At 40.0% G+C, this 25,191-nt stretch overlaps 1 protein-coding gene across 4 annotated transcripts in view; it reads left to right on the top strand.

The window, feature by feature from the left end:
- The window catches only part of LOC110462967, a 49,845-nt gene extending 24,901 nt beyond the window's left edge, over positions 1 to 24,944 (top strand). For all 4 annotated transcript variants that reach the window (XM_021517255.1, XM_021517256.1, XM_021517254.1 and 1 more), the window contains 3 exons: positions 274 to 373; positions 14,591 to 14,740; positions 24,130 to 24,944. In XM_021517255.1, the coding sequence (XP_021372930.1) occupies positions 274 to 373; positions 14,591 to 14,740; positions 24,130 to 24,285 (406 nt within the window). In that variant the 3' untranslated portion in view covers positions 24,286 to 24,944. The remainder of the gene's footprint in view (positions 1 to 273; positions 374 to 14,590; positions 14,741 to 24,129) is intronic.
- The last annotated feature ends 247 nt before the right edge of the window (positions 24,945 to 25,191 follow it).

Here is a 25,191-nt window from a genome sequence, read left to right as displayed (position 1 = left end):
CTTTACTCCGCTTGTTCCAGTCTACTCAGCTGTAAATGAGTACGTGGTTGGGCAGCGCTAGAACTGTTGAATGCTAGCTAGCTGTGAGTGCCTAAATGGCAGCACCGGCTGTATGCTCCTTAGGGAGTTGAGAAAGATATTGGCTGGTTGCAAAGGCCCTATAACCACGGATGATAATTTGTGAACCGCTTTGAGACGAACTACGAACTAGGTTGTGGTAAATCAGCATATAAGAACCTCGAATTATTATTAATTATTATTTATTACTTACAGCACGACGTCTGATTCCGATGGGAGTGAGGAGGACCATGTGATGTTTGAGTTTCCGCCTATGACGTTTGATGGCAGTGCAAACAAAGATGACATTTCACAGGTATATCTATCCACTAGCTTGGACATAATCTCCAGTATCCAATTAACATTCATATTATATGTTTGATAAAAAATGATGCATATCCTACATGATTTTCAAAAACAAATGGTGTTCGCACACAACAAGAGAATAACGAGGTATCATCGAACAATAGTTAAAACTTAGGAATGATAAAACTGGGGCAAAATATGAACAAAGGAAATACTAGCAAGAAGAAAATGTACAAAGAAAATAAGACCAGGTGTTCCGGAAGGTTAAGAGTCTTCTGCTTCATCGACAACACCCGTCATGTAAATCTAAGTAATGACACGTCCTTACATCGAGAACTCCGGTAGGAACGAGAAAACCACAAGGTTCTAACGAACATACTTAGACAAACATCTACTTCATATCACACCAGATATACATCGGAATTAAAGATACTGTTCTTTTCTATGCATTTTGTTGCAGGTATCCTTTTGAATTATTCATTTAAGGTGGAAGTAAAAGTATAACAGCAGTATACGTCATGACTGGACACGTAGTGGATAAGCTCCTTGGTCTATGGTCAAAAGGTTCGGGTATAAAATTAATAATAATAATAATTCAAGGTTCCTATATACCGCTTTATCACAACCTAGTTCTTAGTTCTTCTCAAAGCGGTTCACAAATTATTATCCGTGGTTATAGGGCCTTTACAACCAGCCAATATCTTTCTCAACTCCCTGCTAGCATTCAACCATTCTAGCACTGCCCAACCACGTACTCATTTACAGCTGAGTAGACTGGAACAAGCATAGTAAAGTATCTTGCTCAAGGATACAACACAGTATCGGGACGTGACTTGAACTCGCAACCCTTCGGTCACGAGCCCGGCGTCATACCACTAGACTATCGTGCCTCCATTCCCGTGACAGAGATGCTCGTTTCTGCGCAAAAATATTAATTTACGATGGATATTTCACATCACCTTACACAAAGTTGTATTGTGTGTAATTAATTGATATTTTTTGTGCATAGGAGATGATGCCAGCAAATATATTAAAAAATAAATCTCTTTCCCTGTCGAAGCCATAACCCATTACGCTGGTACTCTTTACCTTCTATAATCGTTTAAAGATTTAGAGAGTATTACTCCACAGCTATTTCTATTTTATCACACATAACCTACAAGACAATATATATAGAAGCACTAACACAGAGCGGTAAAGTTTCTGATTTCTTAAACTGAATACATGTATGTGTGCGTTCTTTCCATTGTTAATCATACATACATGTAATTGTATTTGATACAAATCTAGTTATTTTTTGTAGCTATTACGCTGGTCATTTAGATTCCTGGGTCACGTGTTAAATTTTCGAGTGTGATTATTCCGTCAATTGACGGACTCCAGATCTAGATTTACCTATGTAATGGAGATAATTGACGTTGGTGCAGAGGAAGGTGGTCTGTGTAGTCTGACCACGTAATTAATGGCGGCCTTCTCCGATACGGAAATGACCAAGCCCTTGGGGGCTAACACACTGGACTAATTGCGAGTTCAGAATGGAGAGAAGGTTTCCAACTTACGTCACCCCTAAACACCATATCTTAATTACCTAAACACGCCCAGCTCTGTGGCGACGCGTAACTGTTTAACTTCACCATTTTACACCACAGCATCAACACACAAGTACAAAATATACCATAGCATCAACACACAAGTACAACATATACCACAGCATCAACACAAAAGTACAAAATATACCACAGCATCAACACACAAGTACAATATATACCATAGCATCAACACAAATATATAATATATCACAGCATCAACACACAAGTACAAAATATACCACGGCATCAACACACAAGTGCAAAATATACCACAGCATCAACACACAAGTACAACATATACCACATTATCAACACACAAGTACAAAATATACCACAACATCAACACACAAGTACAAAATATACCACAGCATCAACACACAAGTGCAAAATATACCACAGCATCAACACACAAGAACAACATATACCACAAAGTACAAAATATTCCACAGCATCAACACACAAGTACAATATATACCACAGCATCAACACACAAGAACAACATATACCACAAAGTACAAAATATTCCACAGCATCAACACACAAGTAGAAAATATTCCACATCATCAACACACAAGTACAAAATATACCACAACATCAACACACAAGTACAAAATATTCCACAGCATCAACACACAAGTAGAAAATATACCACATCATCAACACACAAGTACAAAATATACCACAAAATCAACACACAAGTACAAAATATACCACAGCATCAACACACAAGTACAACATATACCACAGCATCAACACACAAGTACAAAATATACCACAAAATCAACACAAAAGTACAAAATATACCACAGCATCAACACAAAAGTACAAAATATTCCACAGCATCAACACACAAGTACAAAATATACCACAGCATCAACACACAAGTACAAAATATACCACATCATCAACACACAAGTACAAAATATACCACAGCATCAACACACAAGTACAAAATATACCACAGCATCAACACACAAGTACAAAATATACCACAGCATCAACACACAAGTACAAAATATACCACAGCATCAACACACAAGTACAAAATATACCACAGCATCAACACACAAGTACAAAATATACCACAGCATCAACACACAAGTACAAAATATACCACAGCATCAACACACAAGTACAAAATATACCACAGCATCAACACACAAGTACAAAATATACCACAGCATCAACACACAAGTACAAAATATACCACAGCATCAACACACAAGTACAAAATATACCACAGCATCAACACACAAGTACAAAATATACCACAGCATCAACACACAAGTACAAAATATACCACAGCATCAACACACAAGTACAAAATATACCACAGCATCAACACACAAGTACAAAATATACCACAGCATCAACACACAAGTACAAAATATACCACAGCATCAACACACAAGTACAAAATATACCACAGCATCAACACACAAGCACAACATATACCACATTATCAACACACAAGTACAAAATATACCACAGCATCAACACACAAGTACAAAATATACCACAAAATCAACACACAAGTACGAAATATACCACAGCATCATCACACAAGCACAAAGTAAACCACAGCATCAACACACAAGTACAAAATATACCACAGCATCAACACACAAGTACAAAATATACCACAAAATCAACACACAAGTACAAAATATTCCACAGCATCAACACACAAGTACAGAATATACCACAAAATCAACACACAAGTACAAAATATTCCACAGCATCAACACACAAGTACAGAATATACCACAAAATCAACACACAAGTACGAAATATACCACAAAATCAACACACAAGTACGAAATATACCACAAAATCAACACACAAGTACGAAATATACCACAAAATCAACACACAAGTACAAAATATACCACAGCATCAAAACACAAGTACCAACTATACCACAGCATCAACACACAAGTACAACATATACTACATCATCAACACACAAGTACAAAATATACCACAGCATCATCACACAAGCACAACATATACCACAGCATCAACACACAAGTACAAAATATACCACAACATCAACACACAAGTACAAAATATACCACAGCATCAACACACAAGTACAAAATATACCACAGCATCAACACACAAGTACAAAATATACCACAGCATCAACACACAAGTACAAAATATACCACAGCATCAACACACAAGTACAAAATATACCACAGCATCAACACACAAGTACAAAATATACCACAGCATCAACACACAAGTACAAAATATACCACAGCATCAACACACAAGTACAAAATATACCACAGCATCAACACACAAGTACAAAATATACCACAGCATCAACACACAAGTACAAAATATACCACAGCATCAACACACAAGTACAAAATATACCACAGCATCAACACACAAGTACAAAATATACCACAGCATCAACACACAAGTACAAAATATACCACAGCATCAACACACAAGTACAAAATATACCACAGCATCAACACACAAGTACAAAATATACCACAGCATCAACACACAAGTACAAAATATACCACAGCATCAACACACAAGTACAAAATATACCACAGCATCAACACACAAGTACAAAATATACCACAGCATCAACACACAAGTACAAAATATACCACAGCATCAACACACAAGTACAAAATATACCACAGCATCAACACACAAGTACAAAATATACCACAGCATCAACACACAAGTACAAAATATACCACAGCATCAACACACAAGTACAAAATATACCACAGCATCAACACACAAGTACAAAATATACCACAGCATCAACACACAAGTACAAAATATACCACAGCATCAACACACAAGTACAAAATATACCACAGCATCAACACACAAGTACAAAATATACCACAGCATCAACACACAAGTACAAAATATACCACAGCATCAACACACAAGTACAAAATATACCACAGCATCAACACACAAGTACAAAATATACCACAGCATCAACACACAAGTACAAAATATACCACAGCATCAACACACAAGTACAAAATATACCACAGCATCAACACACAAGTACAAAATATACCACAGCATCAACACACAAGTACAAAATATACCACAGCATCAACACACAAGTACAAAATATACCACAGCATCAACACACAAGTACAAAATATACCACAGCATCAACACACAAGTACAAAATATACCACAGCATCAACACACAAGAACAACATATAACACAGCATCAACATACAAGTACAAAATATACCACAACATCAACACACAAGTACAAAATATACCACAGCATCAACACACAAGTACAAAATATACCGCAAAGATAAAATAAACATTCAAGCACAAAATATACCACACCATCAACACACAAGTATAAAATATATCACAGCATCTCATCAACTCACAATTACAAAATATACCACTAAGATAAAATAAACATTCAAATTCACAATTGCAGACTGTAGTACAGCGTCAATACACAAGTGTAAATTATACCGCTGTGCCAATACATTATAAACTGTAAAATAAACTTACTATACCGTGTCTCTTGAGCAGTACACTGTACTTAAATACTAACTTATATTTGGAAACATTTGTACTCGGAATTTTGGTTTAAAATCCTACTTGATTTTAGGCCACTATGCTTCTTCACAATTTAAAAAAAGAGAAGTTAAGCTCAGCATGACCTAGGTATATAAATGAAGTTTCGTGTCATTTCGAGAGATTGACATTCTATAATACAGGTTGAACTATTTTTATAAAAACTTAAGCCTTAATGTCCTTATATTGACCTTTAAGTGTCACTATATAATAATTTGATAACTCGGTCTTAAGTATGACTTACAGTGTATTATCAGGTTACCATACAATCTTGTAGGGCATCTGTTGACACTTCATCTGTACTCTCTTCTCTCCTAAACCCCTCATTCTGCTTTGTAGGTCTCTAGAATATTAATAGTGTTACTGGTTAAGCAAATTGTATATATATATACATTCTTTTTCAAATTGAAATAACTCCGCTGCATGGCACTTTGATATATTAACTGGAAGGAACAGGAATGACTCGAGGAAGGATTCTAAGGGATGTGTATCATATGGACAAACGAGCAGCTGATGTGAAAAGAATGTGTAGCTAGTGCGTGCCATGCAGTAGTTTAAGTTTAAGTAGTTTAAAAATATTCATATTTTGAATGAACCTTTTGTATCATTCGAAATATACTCTACTTATCTCTATGATCTCTTCTGTCCTTCAAAACTCTTTTTTTTATTCTATGTTCCTTGTTTTCATACAATTAATTTGATTGACATATGTCGCTATCACTAGCATTGTAATATTATAGTTGAGGAGAAGGCTTCTATAAAATGTTATAACTTGTGCCTAATCCATTCGATTATATCAGTAAAATATGTTTGAATCACTGGAACTCTCTAAGACAGTTGTAATCAAGTCGGGTAATCTCTGAGGAGGTTGTATAGCTGTGATGTCATCACTAAGGAGGTTCTATAACTGTGATGTCATCACTGATTAGGTTCTATAGCTGTGATGTCATCACTGAGGAGGTTGTATAGCTGTGATGTCATCACTGAGGAAGTTCTATAACTGTGATGTGATCTCTGAGGAGGTTGTATAGCTGTGATGTCATCACTGAGGAGGTTGTATAGCTGTGATGTCATCACTGAGGAAGTTCTATAACTGTGATGTCATCTATGAGGAGGTTGTATAGCTGTGATGTCATCACTGAGGAGGTTGTATAGCTGTGATATCATCACTGAGGAGGTTGTATAGCTGTGATGTCATCACTGATGAGGTTCTATAGCTGTGATGTCATCACTGAGGAAGTTCTATAACTGTGATGTCATCTATGAGGAGGTTGTATAGCTGTGATGTCATCACTAAGGAGGTTCTAAAACTGTGATGTCATCACTGAGGAGGTTGTATAGCTGTGATGTCATCACTGAGGAGGTTCTATAACTGTGATGTCATCACTGAGGAGGTTGTATAGCTGTGATGTCATCACTGAGGAGGTTCTATAGCTGTGATGTCATCACTGAGGAGGTTGTATAGCTGTGATGTCATCACTGAGGAGGTTCTATAGCTGTGATGTCATCACTGAGGAGGTTCTATAGCTGTGATGTCATCACTGAGGAGGTTCTATAGCTGTGATGTCATCACTGAGGAGGTTCTATAGCTGTGATGTCATCACTGAGGAGGTTCTATAGCTGTGATGTCATCACTGAGGAGGTTCTATAGCTGTGATGTCATCACTGAGGAGGTTCTATAGCTGTGATGTCATCACTGAGGAGGTTCTATAGCTGTGATGTCATCACTGAGGAGGTTGTATAGCTGTGATGTCATCACTGAGGAGGTTCTATAGCTGTGATGTCATCACTGAGGAGGTTCTATAGCTGTGATGTCATCACTGAGGAGGTTCTATAGCTGTGATGTCATCACTGAGGAGGTTCTATAGCTGTGATGTCATCACTGAGGAGGTTCTATAGCTGTGATGTCATCACTGAGGAGGTTCTATAGCTGTGATGTCATCACTGAGGAGGTTCTATAGCTGTGATGTCATCACTGAGGAGGTTCTATAGCTGTGATGTCATCACTGAGGAGGTTCTATAGCTGTGATGTCATCACTGAGGAGGTTCTATAGCTGTGATGTCATCACTGAGGAGGTTCTATAGCTGTGATGTCATCACTGAGGAGGTTCTATAGCTGTGATGTCATCACTGAGGAGGTTCTATAGCTGTGATGTCATCACTGAGGAGGTTCTATAGCTGTGATGTCATCACTGAGGAGGTTCTATAGCTGTGATGTCATCACTGAGGAGGTTCTATAGCTGTGATGTCATCACTGAGGAGGTTCTATAGCTGTGATGTCATCACTGAGGAGGTTCTATAGCTGTGATGTCATCACTGAGGAGGTTCTATAGCTGTGATGTCATCACTGAGGAGGTTCTATAGCTGTGATGTCATCACTGAGGAGGTTCTATAGCTGTGATGTCATCACTGAGGAGGTTCTATAGCTGTGATGTCATCACTGAGGAGGTTCTATAACTGTGATGTCATCACTGAGGAGGTTCTATAGCTGTGATGTCATCACTGAGGAGGTTCTATAGCTGTGATGTCATCACTGAGGAGGTTCTATAGCTGTGATGTCATCACTGAGGAGGTTCTATAGCTGTGATGTCATCACTGAGGAGGTTCTATAGCTGTGATGTCATCACTGAGGAGGTTCTATAGCTGTGATGTCATCACTGAGGAGGTTCTATAGCTGTGATGTCATCACTGAGGAGGTTCTATAGCTGTGATGTCATCACTGAGGAGGTTCTATAGCTGTGATGTCATCACTGAGGAGGTTCTATAGCTGTGATGTCATCACTGAGGAGGTTCTATAGCTGTGATGTCATCACTGAGGAGGTTCTATAGCTGTGATGTCATCACTGAGGAGGTTCTATAGCTGTGATGTCATCACTGAGGAGGTTCTATAGCTGTGATGTCATCACTGAGGAGGTTCTATAGCTGTGATGTCATCACTGAGGAGGTTCTATAGCTGTGATGTCATCACTGAGGAGGTTCTATAGCTGTGATGTCATCACTGAGGAGGTTCTATAGCTGTGATGTCATCACTGAGGAGGTTGTATAGCTGTGATGTCATCACTGAGGAGGTTCTATAGCTGTGATGTCATCACTGAGGAGGTTCTATAGCTGTGATGTCATCACTGAGGAGGTTCTATAGCTGTGATGTCATCACTGAGGAGGTTCTATAGCTGTGATGTCATCACTGAGGAGGTTCTATAGCTGTGATGTCATCACTGAGGAGGTTCTATAGCTGTGATGTCATCACTGAGGAGGTTCTATAGCTGTGATGTCATCACTGAGGAGGTTCTATAGCTGTGATGTCATCACTGAGGAGGTTCTATAGCTGTGATGTCATCACTGAGGAGGTTCTATAGCTGTGATGTCATCACTGAGGAGATTGTATAGTTGTGATGTCATCACTGATGAGGTTCTATAGCTGTGATGTCATCACTGAGGAGGTGCTATAGCTGTGATGTCATCACTGAGGAGGTTGTATAGCTGTGATGTTATCACTGAAGAGGTTGTATAGCTGTGATGTCATCACTGAGGAGGTTCTATAATATAATTACTTATCGTGTTGTTTAAGAAACATTAGTATCACTTAGTGTTTAATATTCCCTCTGGATCCACACCCACCTAGCAATACCGGCTGTCACCAAACTAACCTGCTGCTTGAACTCGTTTGATGAAACATTAGTTTGTATTAGAGTTTTGTCATATCCCTATCGCCAATACCGTGCTCCATGCTCCCACGCACACATGAAAAGGTAATGTGTACAGGACAGGATCCGTGTCTGCATCTAGTACAGACTCTTTATTACAGAGGCCCAGTGATCAACGACAAACACGTGATAGGTACCAGGTCTAAGTTTCGTCAAGAGGTAATGAAATTGATTGTAACTTTGAACAATAGTGATGTGAGGTGGTAAGAAAGAGACGCACACTTTCTGACTGTAATTGGAAATTTCATTTGTGAAATATCGTCAATTAGTCGTAATACAAAGGTCAAAAGTTCAAACCTAGAAGAGAAACCCGGGAAAAGTGTACGTTGTTCCTGCGTAATGAAGATTGTCACGTGTGTTTGATATATTGAATTTGTAGTGTTGACGTGCCTGAATGCTAGGCAAACATAAGGCGAGGGGAGAGAGTCTGACGTCTGTACAATCTCTAATCAAAGACAATTTGATAAGCATATCTGGTGCATAGTGTTGATATGGGTAAGGCATCATAACACTTTAGGACAACATAAGACTATGGGCAACGCAGAACTATACGACAACACAGGACTAAAGACACTACAACTGCAGACTACACAGCACTTCAGACAACACAACTGCAGACTACACAGCACTTCAGACAACACAACTGCAGACTACCCAGCACTTCAGACAACACAACGGCAGACTACACAGCACTTCAGACGACACAACTGCAGACTACACAGCGCTTCAGACAACACAACTGCAGACTACACAGCACTTCAGACAACACAACTGCAGACAACACAGCACTTCAGACAACACAACTGCAGACTACACAGCACTTCAGACAACACAATTGCAGACAACACGGCACTGTAAGACGACACAGAACTTCAGACTACACATCACTGCAGACATCACAGAACTATAGGACAGCACGGCACTAAAGATAATATAGCGTCTTCCCCCATTTTTAAATGAAAACAAGTAAACTGTTGCTTTTCTTGGACGAGCTCAATAAGGTTCGACTATTGAAAAGTTTAGAACATCTGGAAATGAGAAATGAAATCGAGGTATCATTTGAAAGATAGGATTATCTAGGTCACGCTGTTACTGTGATACTCTAGACTGTGTCCGTCATACTCTAGACTGTGTCCATCAAATGTTACTGTGATACTCTAGACTGAGTCCATCAAATGTTACTGTGATACTCTAGACTGTGTCCATCAAATGTTACTGTGATACTCTAGACTGAGTCCATCAGATGTTACTGTGATACTCTAGACTGAGTCCATCAAATGTTACTGTGATACTCTAGACTGAGTCCATCAAATGTTACTGTGATACTCTAGACTGAGTCCATCAAATGTTACTGTGATACTCTAGACTGAGTCCATCAAATGTTACTGTGATACTCTAGACTGAGTCCATCAAATGTTACTGTGATACTCTAGACTGAGTCCATCAAATGTTACTGTGATACTCTAGACTGAGTCCATCAAATGTTACTGTGATACTCTAGACTGAGTCCATCAAATGTTACTGTGATACTCTAGACTGAGTCCATCAAATGTTACTGTGATACTCTAGACTGAGTCCATCAAATGTTACTGTGACACTCTAGACTGAGTCCATCAAATGTTACTGTGATACTCTAGACTGAGTCCATCAGATGTTACTGTGATACTCTAAACTGAGTCCATCAAATGTTACTGTGATACTCTAGACTGAGTCCATTAAATGTTACTGTGATACTCTGGACTTTGTCCATTAAATGTTACTTTGATACAGCAAACCGTGTCCATCAAATGTTACTGTGATACTCGATACTGAGTCCATCAAATGTTACTGTAATACTACAGCAGAAGAAATAGCGTACTTAGTTAACCGCCTAATATGTCTAGAAAATAACTTCGTCAAGTCACTTACGCGTCATACAGACTCTATCACTACTGCATAATGCATTTAAATGTTTGATTGAAAAGCCGGCCGTGTGACACTTTGTAGACGCAATGATACTGATTGTATAATGGCTACTACTTCAGTGTTTATAATGCCGACCAGAGCCTAGCCAGAATTTATCTTATACAGCACTTCACATTTGATATACAATGTACCATCCTTACTGTAGACTTTCTCCACGCGATACCCACGTAATTTTGCGACGTCATTGCGGAAGCAGGATTTGGATTACAACATCCGTCAATTAGACAGGAATTGCATCAAAGTATGGGTGTCATGTTCGGCCATTGAAAGGCTACTCTCTGATAAGTAGGTGTTTTTGCATGGTGATACGTTTGGGTCAGACCTGCACAAATTACAGTATTTGATGAAGAAAAAAGTTAACCGTAAATTATCAGGGGCAAGAGGCCCGCTGCATGTTTACATGCTGGAGACAACATGTCAGATTGTCATGTCAACTAACAACATCAGCTTATTTCAAAACAAAAATCTTTTCAGCGATGTTTCCATGTTCTTATGTCTTTATATTTTGTTAATCTCTTGCTCCAGATATACATGTATTCTATGGGTTTTATGCTGTTTTACAGCTGGTTAGACTGTAACCTGTCACCCTGTTTAATTGTATCATTCACACGGTGAATACATTTATTCGACATCTGTTTGCTATTGTTTTTGTGGTGACGCTCATAAGAAATATACCACAAAACTGAATTCCTGTGAGTACAGCATCCATACCAGTAAGTTTTACCGTTACATGACCGCGAGATTCTTTTGATGAACATCAAAGGATCAAACTAGCCTTCTCGTCTCATCCGCAAGGCGTTGCGCACTGAGCCTTCGGTTTTGCTATGATATATTCCAGGGGTAAAGAGAGCCAAAGTGAGCTCAACCCCTGGATATCGAGGATGGCCAAACGTGAGATCTCGGAGGTTTTTGTACTTAGTATGCAAGTTTCTTGGGAAATTTCTGACAACTTTACCTAGATAAAACGTGATGACAAAAAGTTAAACATATACATTGTATAAATTAACATTGACATGAAAAACAGCGAAAAGAAAGGAAAAGTATGAAGATAGAGGTGGAAGAAGGGAGCGAGGGGAAATATTCCCGTGAGAATATTTGTCCACCAATTTGTTCAAAACCTTACACAAGACTAATAATATTGACATTCGTTTAGAATGGAAGAGTCGCATCTCCGTATAGAAGTGTTTCGAAATAGTGGAATTGTTGAATGTCAATGCTCAAAAGAGCATTATATAATCCTATTTGAGGATTTGAAAATTGAGTACAGACAAAAAAAATATTAGCATATTTATGAATTATGCTCATCACATTGCCAAGCAGCGAACAAATACCTATACGGAATAAATCATTTAAGACCATTAGAGGTTTATCTAATTCGTGCTGAAAAAATCGATATATATCAGTTAACGAAATTCCAATATTTTGGTAAAAAAAAACACTTGGTGTGAGTCATACTTCACATTAAATGCAAAAGATGATATTTTCATGACGGATTTATCAAGTTCGTTTGCATAAGCCTTTCTTTAACTCATTCACCCCTGTAGTTTTTTTAATGAACTATCCCAACCTTTGAATTGGAAGAGTTCAAATGTGTCTTCAGGGGTGAATGAGTTAAAGGACATACATGACTTTTGAAGGACATGTAATCTACAACGCGGCAATCGATAAGAGTTACGGATGTCATGACTAACTTCTTTTGTTCTTAAAGGAGCCAACGATGAAGATAATCCGGAACTAATTCATTGTGAATATGATTATAAGTGGAGAGTTTAATCTTTCCTATCCTAGATTTGAAAGGTACCTTCAAGTACCAGGGTAAAGTGTCTCACAAGAGGCGACAGGGGACAGACCAGGCATAACTCTTGCTGCTTCTAACTACATCCTTTCCAAGGCATATGAGAGTTCATCAGAACAACCATCCCGTACACAGTCGGCACGTTACAGTTGGTCTAACGAAGGACGTATGAGTAGTATTTAATGTTTCCTTGCTAACTTTATATCATTATTGCTTTAAGGGACTGACTTTGGAATTCGAAGAGTCTTGCACAATTATTGACAAACATGGTCATGTCATTTACAGTTGTTGTGGAGAAACATTTCTAGGTGATATTGAGAGTCAGTGAGAGGGCTTGGCTTGTTGTTCACAAGTAAGGTTAGGTTTGATACCAAGAGGTCTAGAAGAGAACTACGTACGGTCTTTGCGGGATTAAATTACATAAGCCATTGTTCAGACCAATCTGGTAGACATTGAATATCATGGTTAAGATTATGTTCTATAAATTCAAGACCGCAGAAAACTCCAGGAAAGAGAGATCATCGGCGAAGTGCCTGTTAAAACTTCCAGAGGATCAACAAGATCGTTTATGTAGGATAAAACAAAAAAGGACCGAGATTACTTGGAGCTGTTTACCTATAGTTACATACGAAAGAAATATAATAAAACTTCATATTACCAAGAACATCTCTGCCATAAGGATTCGATCCCCTGGTCATCGGAGCTTATCAACAGCGCTTCTTTCTGCAGCATTACTGAGAATAATTTCTAAATGTTATAACTCTCTAAAAGGCCCACAGTCTAAACCATTGTATATATGTTTTACAATAGTGATGGGATTATTTACTTTCAGGTTATTTTAGCGCTTCACGGTTCCAGTAAAATGTGAAAATTTGGATGTGTGTAATTAACTTGTTGAGCTCACTGATACGGCATTGATATGTATGTATGTAATCTAGAGGTGTTTATACATTTTTTTTAACTATTCAAAAAATAAAGAATATTTTCCTCGCAAAAATATTCAACCATTTCATAAACCTATTGACAATTTCCTGGACAGTTAAGGGTCAAGCTCATATGACCGTCCATTTATCCATCTGTTAGCATTTTTTCTTGTCTGCAAATTCCTGACTGAATTTTTCATCCTATTTCATGAAACTTAATACAGGTATTTCCGATATCTTATATGATTCACATCACTTACTATAGTTGTGTTCGGGTGGTGCAGTGGATAGCGCACTTGACTTTCACCAAGGCGGCCGGGGTTCGATTCCCCGATCGGACGTGAACAGGTTGGGGTCACCTGCCTGACCACGTGGGTTTTCTTCGGGCACTCCGGTTTCCTCCCACAATAAAACCCCCACGCGCTAACAACCGGGCCAACAAGAGTGATAATTATAAGTTGAAATAACTTGTTTCATAATTGATGTAAAAAAAAATAAAGTGGGGTTTTTTTGGTTTTTTTTATAGTTGTGTTGGTCATGTGCTGTACAAAAAAAAAATCATATTTCATTGATCATTATTCAATTTACATGATATATATATCAGCTTAGTTCCACTTATTTCATAACTGGTATCCTTATTTTGTACTTCAGACAGATGAGGAGGGAGATCTGGGAAATTCGTACGCTGTCTTTCCGTCGACAAATACTGCCATGACCTACAGTACTGACGGCAAAAGACAGATGTTCGAGTATACGTACTGTGACAGCCCGGCTGACACCTCGTCAGAACAGGATTTGGAGGTACAGCAACAAACGAAACTACACAACATACATAGATAATACGTAGTTATCTACAGATTGCGTAGATGTAGACTAAATCAGAAATAACTGGTTTCGCTAACAAAAGAATTATTACATATCTGGTTTTATACACGTATGAATAACTTAATAATTATTACATGTGTTTTCAAATTGTCACTACTGCGACTTCAATACTGTATAAATTTATAACAATATTATAATACATCGAAAGTGATAGTATTTAAGGGTGCAAAGGTCAACTTAAAGGTCAAAGCTACTATTTATAGATTTTCTTCTTTGGCATCGGTCTAGCGACTTCATTCCTACACAGATGTTGATCAAACATTACCTCGACCAAATGTTTGTTTCAATGAGCCAAGGTCAGGGTCATCGTTATCAAGCATATTCCAACTCCTTAAACTGATCAAGTAAAGGTATGAGGATACCTCCAATATTGTGTCAAGGTCACCTGTTAGTATTTATAGATTGTTTGTCATCGCTCCAAAGATTTTATCACTGCACATATTTCATTTAATTTAAATACATGTTGAAAGTAGAAATCCTCGAACAAGGTCGTGTTTCAGGGTGCCAAGTTCAAGGTCACTATTCATAAAATGTCTAACGAATTAATTCTTACACAGATTTTGTTCAAAATTCACATGTACGTTAGTCATAGTATTGGGAAACCTAGAACGACTTTGTGTTTTACGGTGCCGAAGTTTAAGTCTTTACTATCATTGTGATGAATGTACAAATCGTAATCCTACCTTCGCTGATTTAGCATATTATTCAGGTTAGATACGTTGATCTGTTGGCGTTAATCATTTGTGTTATGTCTCCGTAATTCGAACGCTTAGAAGACAGATAGTTTTCGAGGTACAATCAAAACGTACAGGTGATTATACCTCACTCACCGCTAGGTGTCGCTAGGATAGCAAGAGGGTATAAATAGGCAGAATCCAGCGACAATCAGCCCAGTTCTGTTTCGATCTTGGCGTGTTCACAGCAGTGACAGATCGTAAGTACCTAATATATGTGAGACCGGCTTTGTGTTGGAAAGATAGAAGTGACTGAATAAGTCTTGCCTTGATCCACACACTGCCTGGAAGATATATTAAATAAACGATTGAGTGCTGTAGCGAGATACCGTTAGACAGAAGGTGTCACGGGCATAGGCTGTGCAGTGCTAGTCGCGACCAGGCTAGTCGTGACTAGGTATAGTCGTTGGTGCTAGTCGTGACTAGGGGTAGTCGCGACCAGGCTAGTCGTGACTAGGTATAGTCGTTAGAGCTAGTCGTGACTAGGGATAGTCGTGGACATTAGAGAGTGCTGTAGTTGTATACTAGTATGAGGCTGTCGTGATCGGCGCGACTAGGTCATATAGCTAGGTAGCTGACTATAGGGCAACTATAGTGACTAGGGCTAGCCGCGACTAGGTAGTCGAGTTGTGTACTGCCTGGATTGTACGGTAGTGTGTGTAGTGTGTTATATTGATACAGAGCAGATAGCTTTGGTATTAGTTCTATAGTCGTGCAGTAATTATTCTGTTCATATCATGTATTAAGCATTAGGTAATGGGTATGCTGGTTACAAGGTAGTAACACATATTTGTATATATTTGCAACTGTAGTATAGTTATAATTAAGCTTACAGCACAGGGATCCTTAGAAGTGACTAGGGTACGGACCCCGGAACGTTACATAATTTTGGTGGCAGCGTGTGGGATCCCTGTGGTTAGGTTTCAGTATTATAATTTGTGTTTATTAGAATAAACCTGTACTGTTTTTATAGTCATACCTTATAGTTATTTGTATTGGTTTGTGAAGATGGCTAGCTATGTAGAGGATGATGTTCTCAGTCCATTAGAGGATGTCGAGGAAACTGTTAGCCAGAGAGGGGACGGGTCGTACCATGGTCGTACAAGCCCTATGACACCAGGGATAAAAAGGCATGTCCATTATTCAAAATCTACACCTCGTAGACCTAGGGACTCTGGTATTGCATCGAGTGATAGAACTAGAGGGGAATATACACAGCACATAGATGTTCCCAGGCTATCCTCAGATATGGCTGTTGATAAGGTTGAGGATGAAATCAGACAAATGAGGGCTGAGTTGTCTAGGTTACAGACAAAGAGTGAAGGTATTCTAAAACCGTCTCCAACTACAAGGCCATATACTGAAAGGAAATTGGACCACCCCAGAGAGAGAGCCCGTTCAAGAACAGAGCAGCTCCCTGACTATGTTGGTGACATTGATGGAGGTGGTCGAGATTGGGTGACACAAAGGAACTCTCAGAGACGTCGCAGGAGGCCAGTATATGAGCATGACAGCGGTAGTGAGGATGATGAAGAACAAGAGTATTCCAGAAAACCACGCAACACTCCAATGAAGGTCAGACATGTGAAGGCTGCAACATATGATGGTTCCACCTCATGGGTTGACTACAAATCTCATTTTGAGACTTGTTCCCGTATCAACAACTGGTCGGATTATGAAAAGGGTCTTTATTTGGCTGTTGCACTCAGAGGTCAAGCACAAGGCATCCTTGGGGACCTGGCCATATCAAAGCAAGAAGACTATAAGTCCCTGGTCAGCGCATTAGAAGAACGTTTTGCTCCTCCTAACCAAACAGAGTTATACCGGGTTCAACTCTTAGAGAGGCGACAGAAAGCAGCGGAAAGTCTGCCAGAGCTGGGACAAGCCATTAGACGGCTCGTAAACCTGGCATACCCGACAGTGCCCAGTGATGTGCGGGATACCTTGGCTAAGCAGCAATTCATTGAGGCTCTAGCTGATTCAGACATGAGAATTAGGATAAAACAAGGTAGACCTCAAACTCTGACAGACACTATACGGCTAGCTGTGGAACTGGAGGCCTACACTCGAGCTGAAAAGAAATGGAGTGATGGTAAAGCTCATCTGAGATCCACAAACACAGAGGACAGTCCTACTACAGAGAAGGCTAGTGTGACTACAGAGAAAGCTAGTCAGAACTCTGATATGTCTAGTCTATTAAAAGGCATACAACAGCAACTACAGTCCTTACAAGATGAGGTAGTGAAGCTGAAAGGAAGTAATAGGAATTCAAGTCAGCAAAGACCAAATAAAGACAAGGCTAGTCGAAAAACTTGCTACTATTGCAATGAGGAGGGTCATTTTCGCAGGAATTGCCCGAAGTTGAAAAATCAGGCAACCACTGACAATGGAGCAGATAAGCCAGTGGCGAAGCGAGTTAGAACTCGGAGAAGACGGAAACAGACTGAACAGAAGGCTAATATAGGAGTCTCATCAGCTGTTCATGAAGCTGGCATGTATATTAAGACTGACATACATGGTGCCAAGGCAAAGTTGTTGGTCGATACAGGGGCAACCATAACTTTGATTTCTGAAGATCTGTATAACCACATTTCTCCGGCGGCTAGACCCGAGTTAAAGCAGATAAGTAAAGAGGTCTTGACAGCAAGTGGAGACAAATTACCAATCCTCGGACAAGGGAGGTTTAACATCAGATTGGAGGACGACACAAACCTACTGGTAGAAGCGGTTGTTGCGAAACTCACCACAGATGGCATTCTAGGTCTTGATGTTATGATAGAGAGAAATGTAACTCTGGATATGGCCAAGGGTTGTCTTACCTTAGATGGAGTGCATGTTGAGGCTAAATATGAGGGAACTATGGGTTGTTTCCGAGTGTGTACAACTGAGAAGATTGTAGTACCAGCAAAATCAGAGGTCATAGTCTCTGGAAAGGTGTGTGTGCCTGATGGTAAGGCCATGCAGGGGAACGCCTTACTAGTGGAAGGATTTGAATCTTTTTTGAAGAGCGACCGTGCTATCATTGGTCGTTCACTGGTGGACAATACAGCTACAGTGCCTGTACGCATGATGAATACCTCAGAGGAAGATAAGTTGATCTATCCTGGCACTTCCATAGCACAAGTTAGTGCAATTCAGAGTGTAGTAGAGGAAATAGAAGGAAAACAGCCTCACAAAAATAACAGCTTAAGAGAGGACCTGGCTAAACTACTAGAAGCATCGAAAACAAACCTCACCGGCCAACAATACGAGGAGCTGAGACATCTTGTGCAAAAGTATGAAGGATTGTTTGCTGCATCAGATGAGGACTTGGGGCGAACAGATGTCGTGAAGCATAAGATCAATACTGGAGATGCTCGTCCGATAAAACAGCCTTTACGACGTATCCCAGGCAATATGGGACCAGAAGTTGACAAACAAGTGCAGAACATGCTCGACCGAGGTATTATAAAGAAATCCTCTAGTCCTTGGAGCTCAGGCATTGTTTTGGTCAAGAAAAAGGATGGGACAATGCGGTTTTGCGTAGATTACAGACGACTTAACGCTGTCAGCATTCCCGATGCATACCCTCTGCCTCGTATTGACGAGACACTAGATCAACTAGCTGGATGTTCATGGTTTTCGACACTAGACCTGAACTCTGGATACTGGCAGGTAGAGTTGGATTCGGAGGACCGTGCCAAAACCGCATTCGCCACTCGCACAGGGTTGTACGAGTTCCAAGTTATGCCCTTTGGTTTAAATTCAGCCCCAGCAACATTCGAACGATTAATGGAGACTGTACTGGCAGGACTACAGTGGCAGGTGTGCCTCATATACCTTGATGATGTCATTATTGTGGGAAGATCATTTGAGGAGATGATGGACAATCTCGAAAAAGTATTTGACCGATTGTTAGCTGCTGGGTTGAAATTGAAAGCTAGGAAGTGCCTTCTATGTGCAAAAGAGGTTCTATACCTAGGGCATGTCATTTCAGAGTCAGGTGTTTCAACAGATCCTGCGAAAACAAGAACGGTGGAGCAATGGCCTGTTCCTGTCAATGTGCGAGAGGTGCGCTCTTTTCTTGGATTCTGTAGCTATTATCGAAGGTTTATTAAGGATTTTGCTAAAATTGCCAAGTGCCTTCACAAACTCACAGAAAAAGGACGAACATTTGAGTGGAGTTCCTCTTGCCAGGAAGCATTTGAGACTCTTAAGAGGTTGTTGGTAAAAGCACCTGTCCTTGCGCATCCAGACTTTACCAAGGAGTTTATACTAGATACCGATGCGAGCAATGACGCTATCGGTGCAGTGCTGTCTCAGATAGTGGATGATGTTGAGAGGCCAGTAGCATTCGCCAGTCGGACTCTTACTAAAGCAGAGCGAGGGTATTGCGTGACCAGAAAGGAACTGTTGGCAGTTGTATACTTCACCAAGTACCTGCGCCATTACCTGTATGGAAGAAGGTTCACAGTACGGACAGACCATAGTTCGCTTCGTTGGCTGCTGAACTTCAAAGATCCCGAAGGACAGATGGCTAGGTGGCTACAAGTGCTGAGCTCATATGACATGACCATCGTCCATCGACCTGGAGTCAAACATCAGAATGCTGATAGTCTCAGCCGGTTACCCTGCAGGCAATGTGGGTTCGAACCACAATGGGAAACCAAGATTGAGACCACAGATCAGGTTATGAGTGTACAAAACCCCAATGAATGTAACGAGATTGCTTCCCCAGAACTACCAGCAGATAGTGAAGAACTGTCTTTGTCACAGAAACAAGAGGCAGATGAGGATATTCAACTTGTTAGAACTTGGGTGCTTGACAAGAAACGACCACCATTCAACGCCATTGCTGGCAGGAATATCACCGTCCGATCATTATGGATGCAGTTTGAAGCTTTATTTGTCAAAGACAACCTATTGTACAGAGGGAGTTCTAGCGGAAATCCACAGGTTGTTCTACCACGAAAAGAACGAAGGACCGTCCTTTCTCATACGCATGACAACAAGACAGCCGGTCACTTGGGAATGAAGAAAACTCTAGCAAAGATTAGACAAACGTTTTACTGGCCTGGGCTTAAAGGCGATGTCAAACGATATGTAGCTGGATGTGTACCGTGTTGTCGAGGAAAGTCTCCTACCAAAGCAAAAAGAGCCCCAATGCAAATGGTCAAAGCAGGGTTTCCTATGGAACGATTAGGAATAGACATCCTCTGTGAATTACCCCAAACCGACCAAGGAAACAGACACATATTGGTGATATCAGATTATTATACCAAGTGGACTGAATGCTTCGCCATGAGGGACATGGAAGCCAAGACTGTTGCAAGAATTCTGGTTGAAGAAGTAATTTGTAGGTTTGGTGTACCCAGCACCATTCATTCAGATCAGGGTTCTCAATTCGAGAGTGCTCTTTTCCAGGAAATGTGCAAGCTCTTAGAGATTAAGAAAACACGAACGACCCCTTACCACCCAAAGTCGGATGGAATGGTCGAACGATTTAACAAAACGTTAGTCAACATGTTAAAAGGTTTTGTTAATGACCAACAAACCGACTGGGACCTGCACTTACCATACGTGACTATGGCTTACAGGTCAGCTGAACATGAAACAACGGCTAACACCCCAAACTTCATGATGTTGGGCAGGGAGACCAGCACCCCATTGGATATCCAGTATTCAATGCCTCGGGATATCAAAGTCATACCCCAAAATATGTGGGCTTGGCGGCTGAAAGAGAAGATGGAGGATGCCCATCATATGGTGAGACAGCATGTGAAAGGAGCCATGTTGAGACAGAAGAAGAATCATGACTCCAAGCTGTCCTGGCAGAACTTCAAACCAGGCAATGAAGTTTTTGTGTTCTTTCCGAATGTAAAGGTGGGACGAAGTCACAAGTTATCAAGTCGGTGGAGAGGACCGTACAAGGTGCTGACTAAGTTGACAGACGTCACCTACAGAGTGCGTTGCGGACGCAAGGGGAAGTCACAGGTCATCCATGCAGACCGTATGAAGTTACGAGAGGGTCAGGTCATGAGCGGTGAAAATACCCAAGAAGCGAGAGGGTTAAGGGATCGACAAACACAGGTCGATGAGAGTTGTTTCAGCTACTTGAAAGTAGGGGATGCTGCGTCATCTAGAGAAATGAATGGGAGTGTGATGGAAGATGCTCATATGGAGGTGGAGAATGATGTGAATAACAGTGATTCAGTCAGAAATGGAGAGAAAACGTTTGAGAACAACTCCAGGCAAACACGCACTCGACGACCACCTCAGTGGCATTCTAGTTACACTTCAGAATATTAGGTAGATCAGACTATTTGTGTTATCACTATATGAGGGTAACATTTGCTGTTGTAGAAGAATCATAGTGTATATTTTTGATTGATGTCATTACATCTTGGAGAGTTCAGGACCAGAGTTGTTTTATTTTTATAACGCGAGGACGCGTTGTTCTCGGAGGCGTGGGTAATGTGATGAATGTACATATCGTAATCCTACCTTCGCTGATTTAGCATATTATTCAGGTTAGATACGTTGATCTGTTGGCGTTAATCATTTGTGTTATGTCTCCGTAATTCGAACGCTTAGAAGACAGATAGTTTTCGAGGTACAATCAAAACGTACAGGTGATTATACCTCACTCACCGCTAGGTGTCGCTAGGATAGCAAGAGGGTATAAATAGGCAGAATCCAGCGACAATCGGCCCAGTTCTGTTCTGATCTCGGCGTGTGTACAGCAGTGACAGATCGCAAGTACCTAATATATGCGAGACCGGCTTTGTGTTGGAAAGATAGAAGTGACTGAATAAGTCTTGCCTTGATCCACACACTGCCTGGAAGATATATTAAATAAACGATTGAGTGCTGTAGCGAGATACTGTTAGACAGAAGGTGTCACGGGCATAGGCTGTGCAGTGCTAGTCGCGACCAGGCTAGTCGTGACTAGGTATAGTCGTTGGTGCTAGTCGTGACTAGGGGTAGTCGCGACCAGGCTAGTCGTGACTAGGTATAGTCGTTAGAGCTAGTCGTGACTAGGGATAGTCGTGGTCATTAGAGAGTGCCGTAGTTGTATACTAGTATAAGGCTGTCGTGATCGGCGCGACTAGGTCATATAGCTAGGTAGCTGACTATAGGGCAACTATAGTGACTAGGGCTAGCCGCGACTAGGTAGTCGAGTTGTGTTCTGCCTGGATTGTACGGTAGTGTGTGTAGTGTGTTATATTGATACAAAGCAGATAGCTTTGGTATAAGTTCTATAGTCGTGCAGTAATTATTCTGTTCATATCATGTATTAAGCATTAGGTAATGGGTATGCTGGTTACAAGGTAGTAACACATATTTGTATATATTTGCAACTGTAGTATAGTTATAATTAAGCTTACAGCACAGGGATCCTTAGAAGTGACTAGGGTACGGACCCCGGAACGTTACATCATGTATAGAATATTTTTATAACCTCCTAAATTGTTGCTGTAATAATTCTGAAACAAATCTGAAGAAAAGTTTCAATGTTTACAAATCCGACTCAATCTCAACACCATAAAACAGGTATCTATAAATCTATAACTTGGTGTAGTTTTCCTTGTCCAGTATTATAGTTGTGACTCGTATTTCTTGTATGACACATAACTGGCGGCACAGTTGTCTAGTGGTAGTTTAAACAATATTTTATTTCATCACTTGCACACTATACATTACAATACAGTATAGATATAACGAGGATCGGAAAACAAGCTGTAAGCTTATATTAATTCCTCTCCTCTAGTTGTAGTACAGAGGCAGCAATTTACGTGGACATTTACACACATCATTGATGAGACGGACAAAACATCATTAAAATAATGGAAAAAATGCTACAGTTAAACATTATTTGATTGATAGTAAAAGACATTGACAACGAGCTGTTACTTAGTAAGGAATAAAAAGAAAATTGATTGATAAAGATTCCCAAGGAATCACATATAAATAGTTACCTCAGTGGTGTAAAAGAAAACTCATTTAGATATGCAATAGCCATTAAAATCTGCTGCTGTTGACGATAAAGTTCTGCACGGAAATGAATGTCTAGTGGTAGGATGCCGGGCTCGTGACCGAAGGGTTGCGGGTTCAAGTCACGTAACGGCACTGTGTTGTAATTTTGAGCAAGATCCTTTACTCCGCTTGTTCCAGTCTGCTCAGCTGTAAATGAGTACGTGGTTGGGCAGTGCTAGAATTGTTGAATGCTAGCTGTGAGCGCCGAAATGGCAGAACCGGCTATATGCTCCCCAGAGAGTTGAGAAAGATATTGGCTGGTTGCAAAAGCCCTATAACCACGGATAACAATTTGTGAATCCCTTTGAGACGATCTACGAGCTACGGTATATAAGAACCTCGAATTATTATTAGTAGTAGTAACTGTCTGTGTTATATTGATAAAAAGAATACACAGATACAATCATGATAATTTTCAGAAATAGGAAGGAACTTCAGGATCTTTCGCTAGGAGGGAATTTGTATCGTTGCCTTATTTTATAAGATTTAACATTATTTGTATGTTTGTTTTATGTTTCAACGTGACACACAAAGGACACAATTGTTTAATTTCAGTGGGACTTTGAATGTCCAGTTGTCCACAGAGATGACCGACCTTTGACGTCATCACTGAAGTACGCCCGGATGACGATGGGGTCATTAAAAAGTATATCATCCCTGGAATCCGATTCCGGCTATGAGAAAGTAGTGGACTGGTTCAAGCGCTCTTAGGACTCAGATTGTTTACTATATGGGAGCAATTTTGACTGTGTTGTTGTGTCCTGAGAACAGTGTTTACAGATATGAAACAGCATTCGATTGATGATACGTAAAGTCAAAGGCATTTCTTTTAACGTTCTTCATGAACATTGTCTTATTTCGAACTAGTACATTTATACAGTTTCCAATTCCAATTATAATAACATATTCACGCTTCTGCATATTGCATTATCAAGTTAGTGGAGTCCAACACAGCTAGGTCCCATTATGTGATTACATTTGTACACACAAATTATTTAAAAGTCTTACATAATTTTGTTGAAATTTGTCTATTTAAGCCTTTCAAGTTTATTATCAATAGAAACCCAAGAAAATTTAAAAGTGAAAATAACACCAATATTTACAATTTGAATTATATTGAACTGGTGCAAAATAAAAACAAAGAACAATTTTTAATGCATATTCTTAAAAATGTACCAGGAGAATAAGACCATGTGTTTCGGAATTGCCTCGCGTCTTCTCCCTAAATGTAAATTGCAACTGGTTCACCCGTTGTCAGCATAATGTGACCGGGCGGAATTAATGCTGTACTGTGTGCTTTCGGCATGGTGTTTCAGTGACATAGCGCTATAAAGTTGGCATCAGATCCGCGCTATCACAAGGACGCAAGCACGCCAACATACCCTGTCTCCTGCATACACACACACACAAGCACGCATACACCACTGCTGTTAATAGGACGTAAAACAAAATTAGACCAAACCAATCATGTGAATTGACATTCATATAACATCACAAAACAGACTATTTACAAATATTTACATTCTGTATGCTTAGACCCATTGACAAAAATTACATTCATTAATGCATAACACAGGTGTTCATAGAATCTCAGCACGTGGGAACTGATAGTAACCT

This window comes from Mizuhopecten yessoensis, unplaced genomic scaffold (assembly GCF_002113885.1).
Source record: "Mizuhopecten yessoensis strain PY_sf001 unplaced genomic scaffold, ASM211388v2 scaffold10847, whole genome shotgun sequence".
In the NCBI taxonomy this organism is placed as follows: Eukaryota; Metazoa; Mollusca; class Bivalvia; order Pectinida; family Pectinidae; genus Mizuhopecten; species Mizuhopecten yessoensis.
This window is presented reverse-complemented; position numbering and strand designations above follow the sequence as displayed.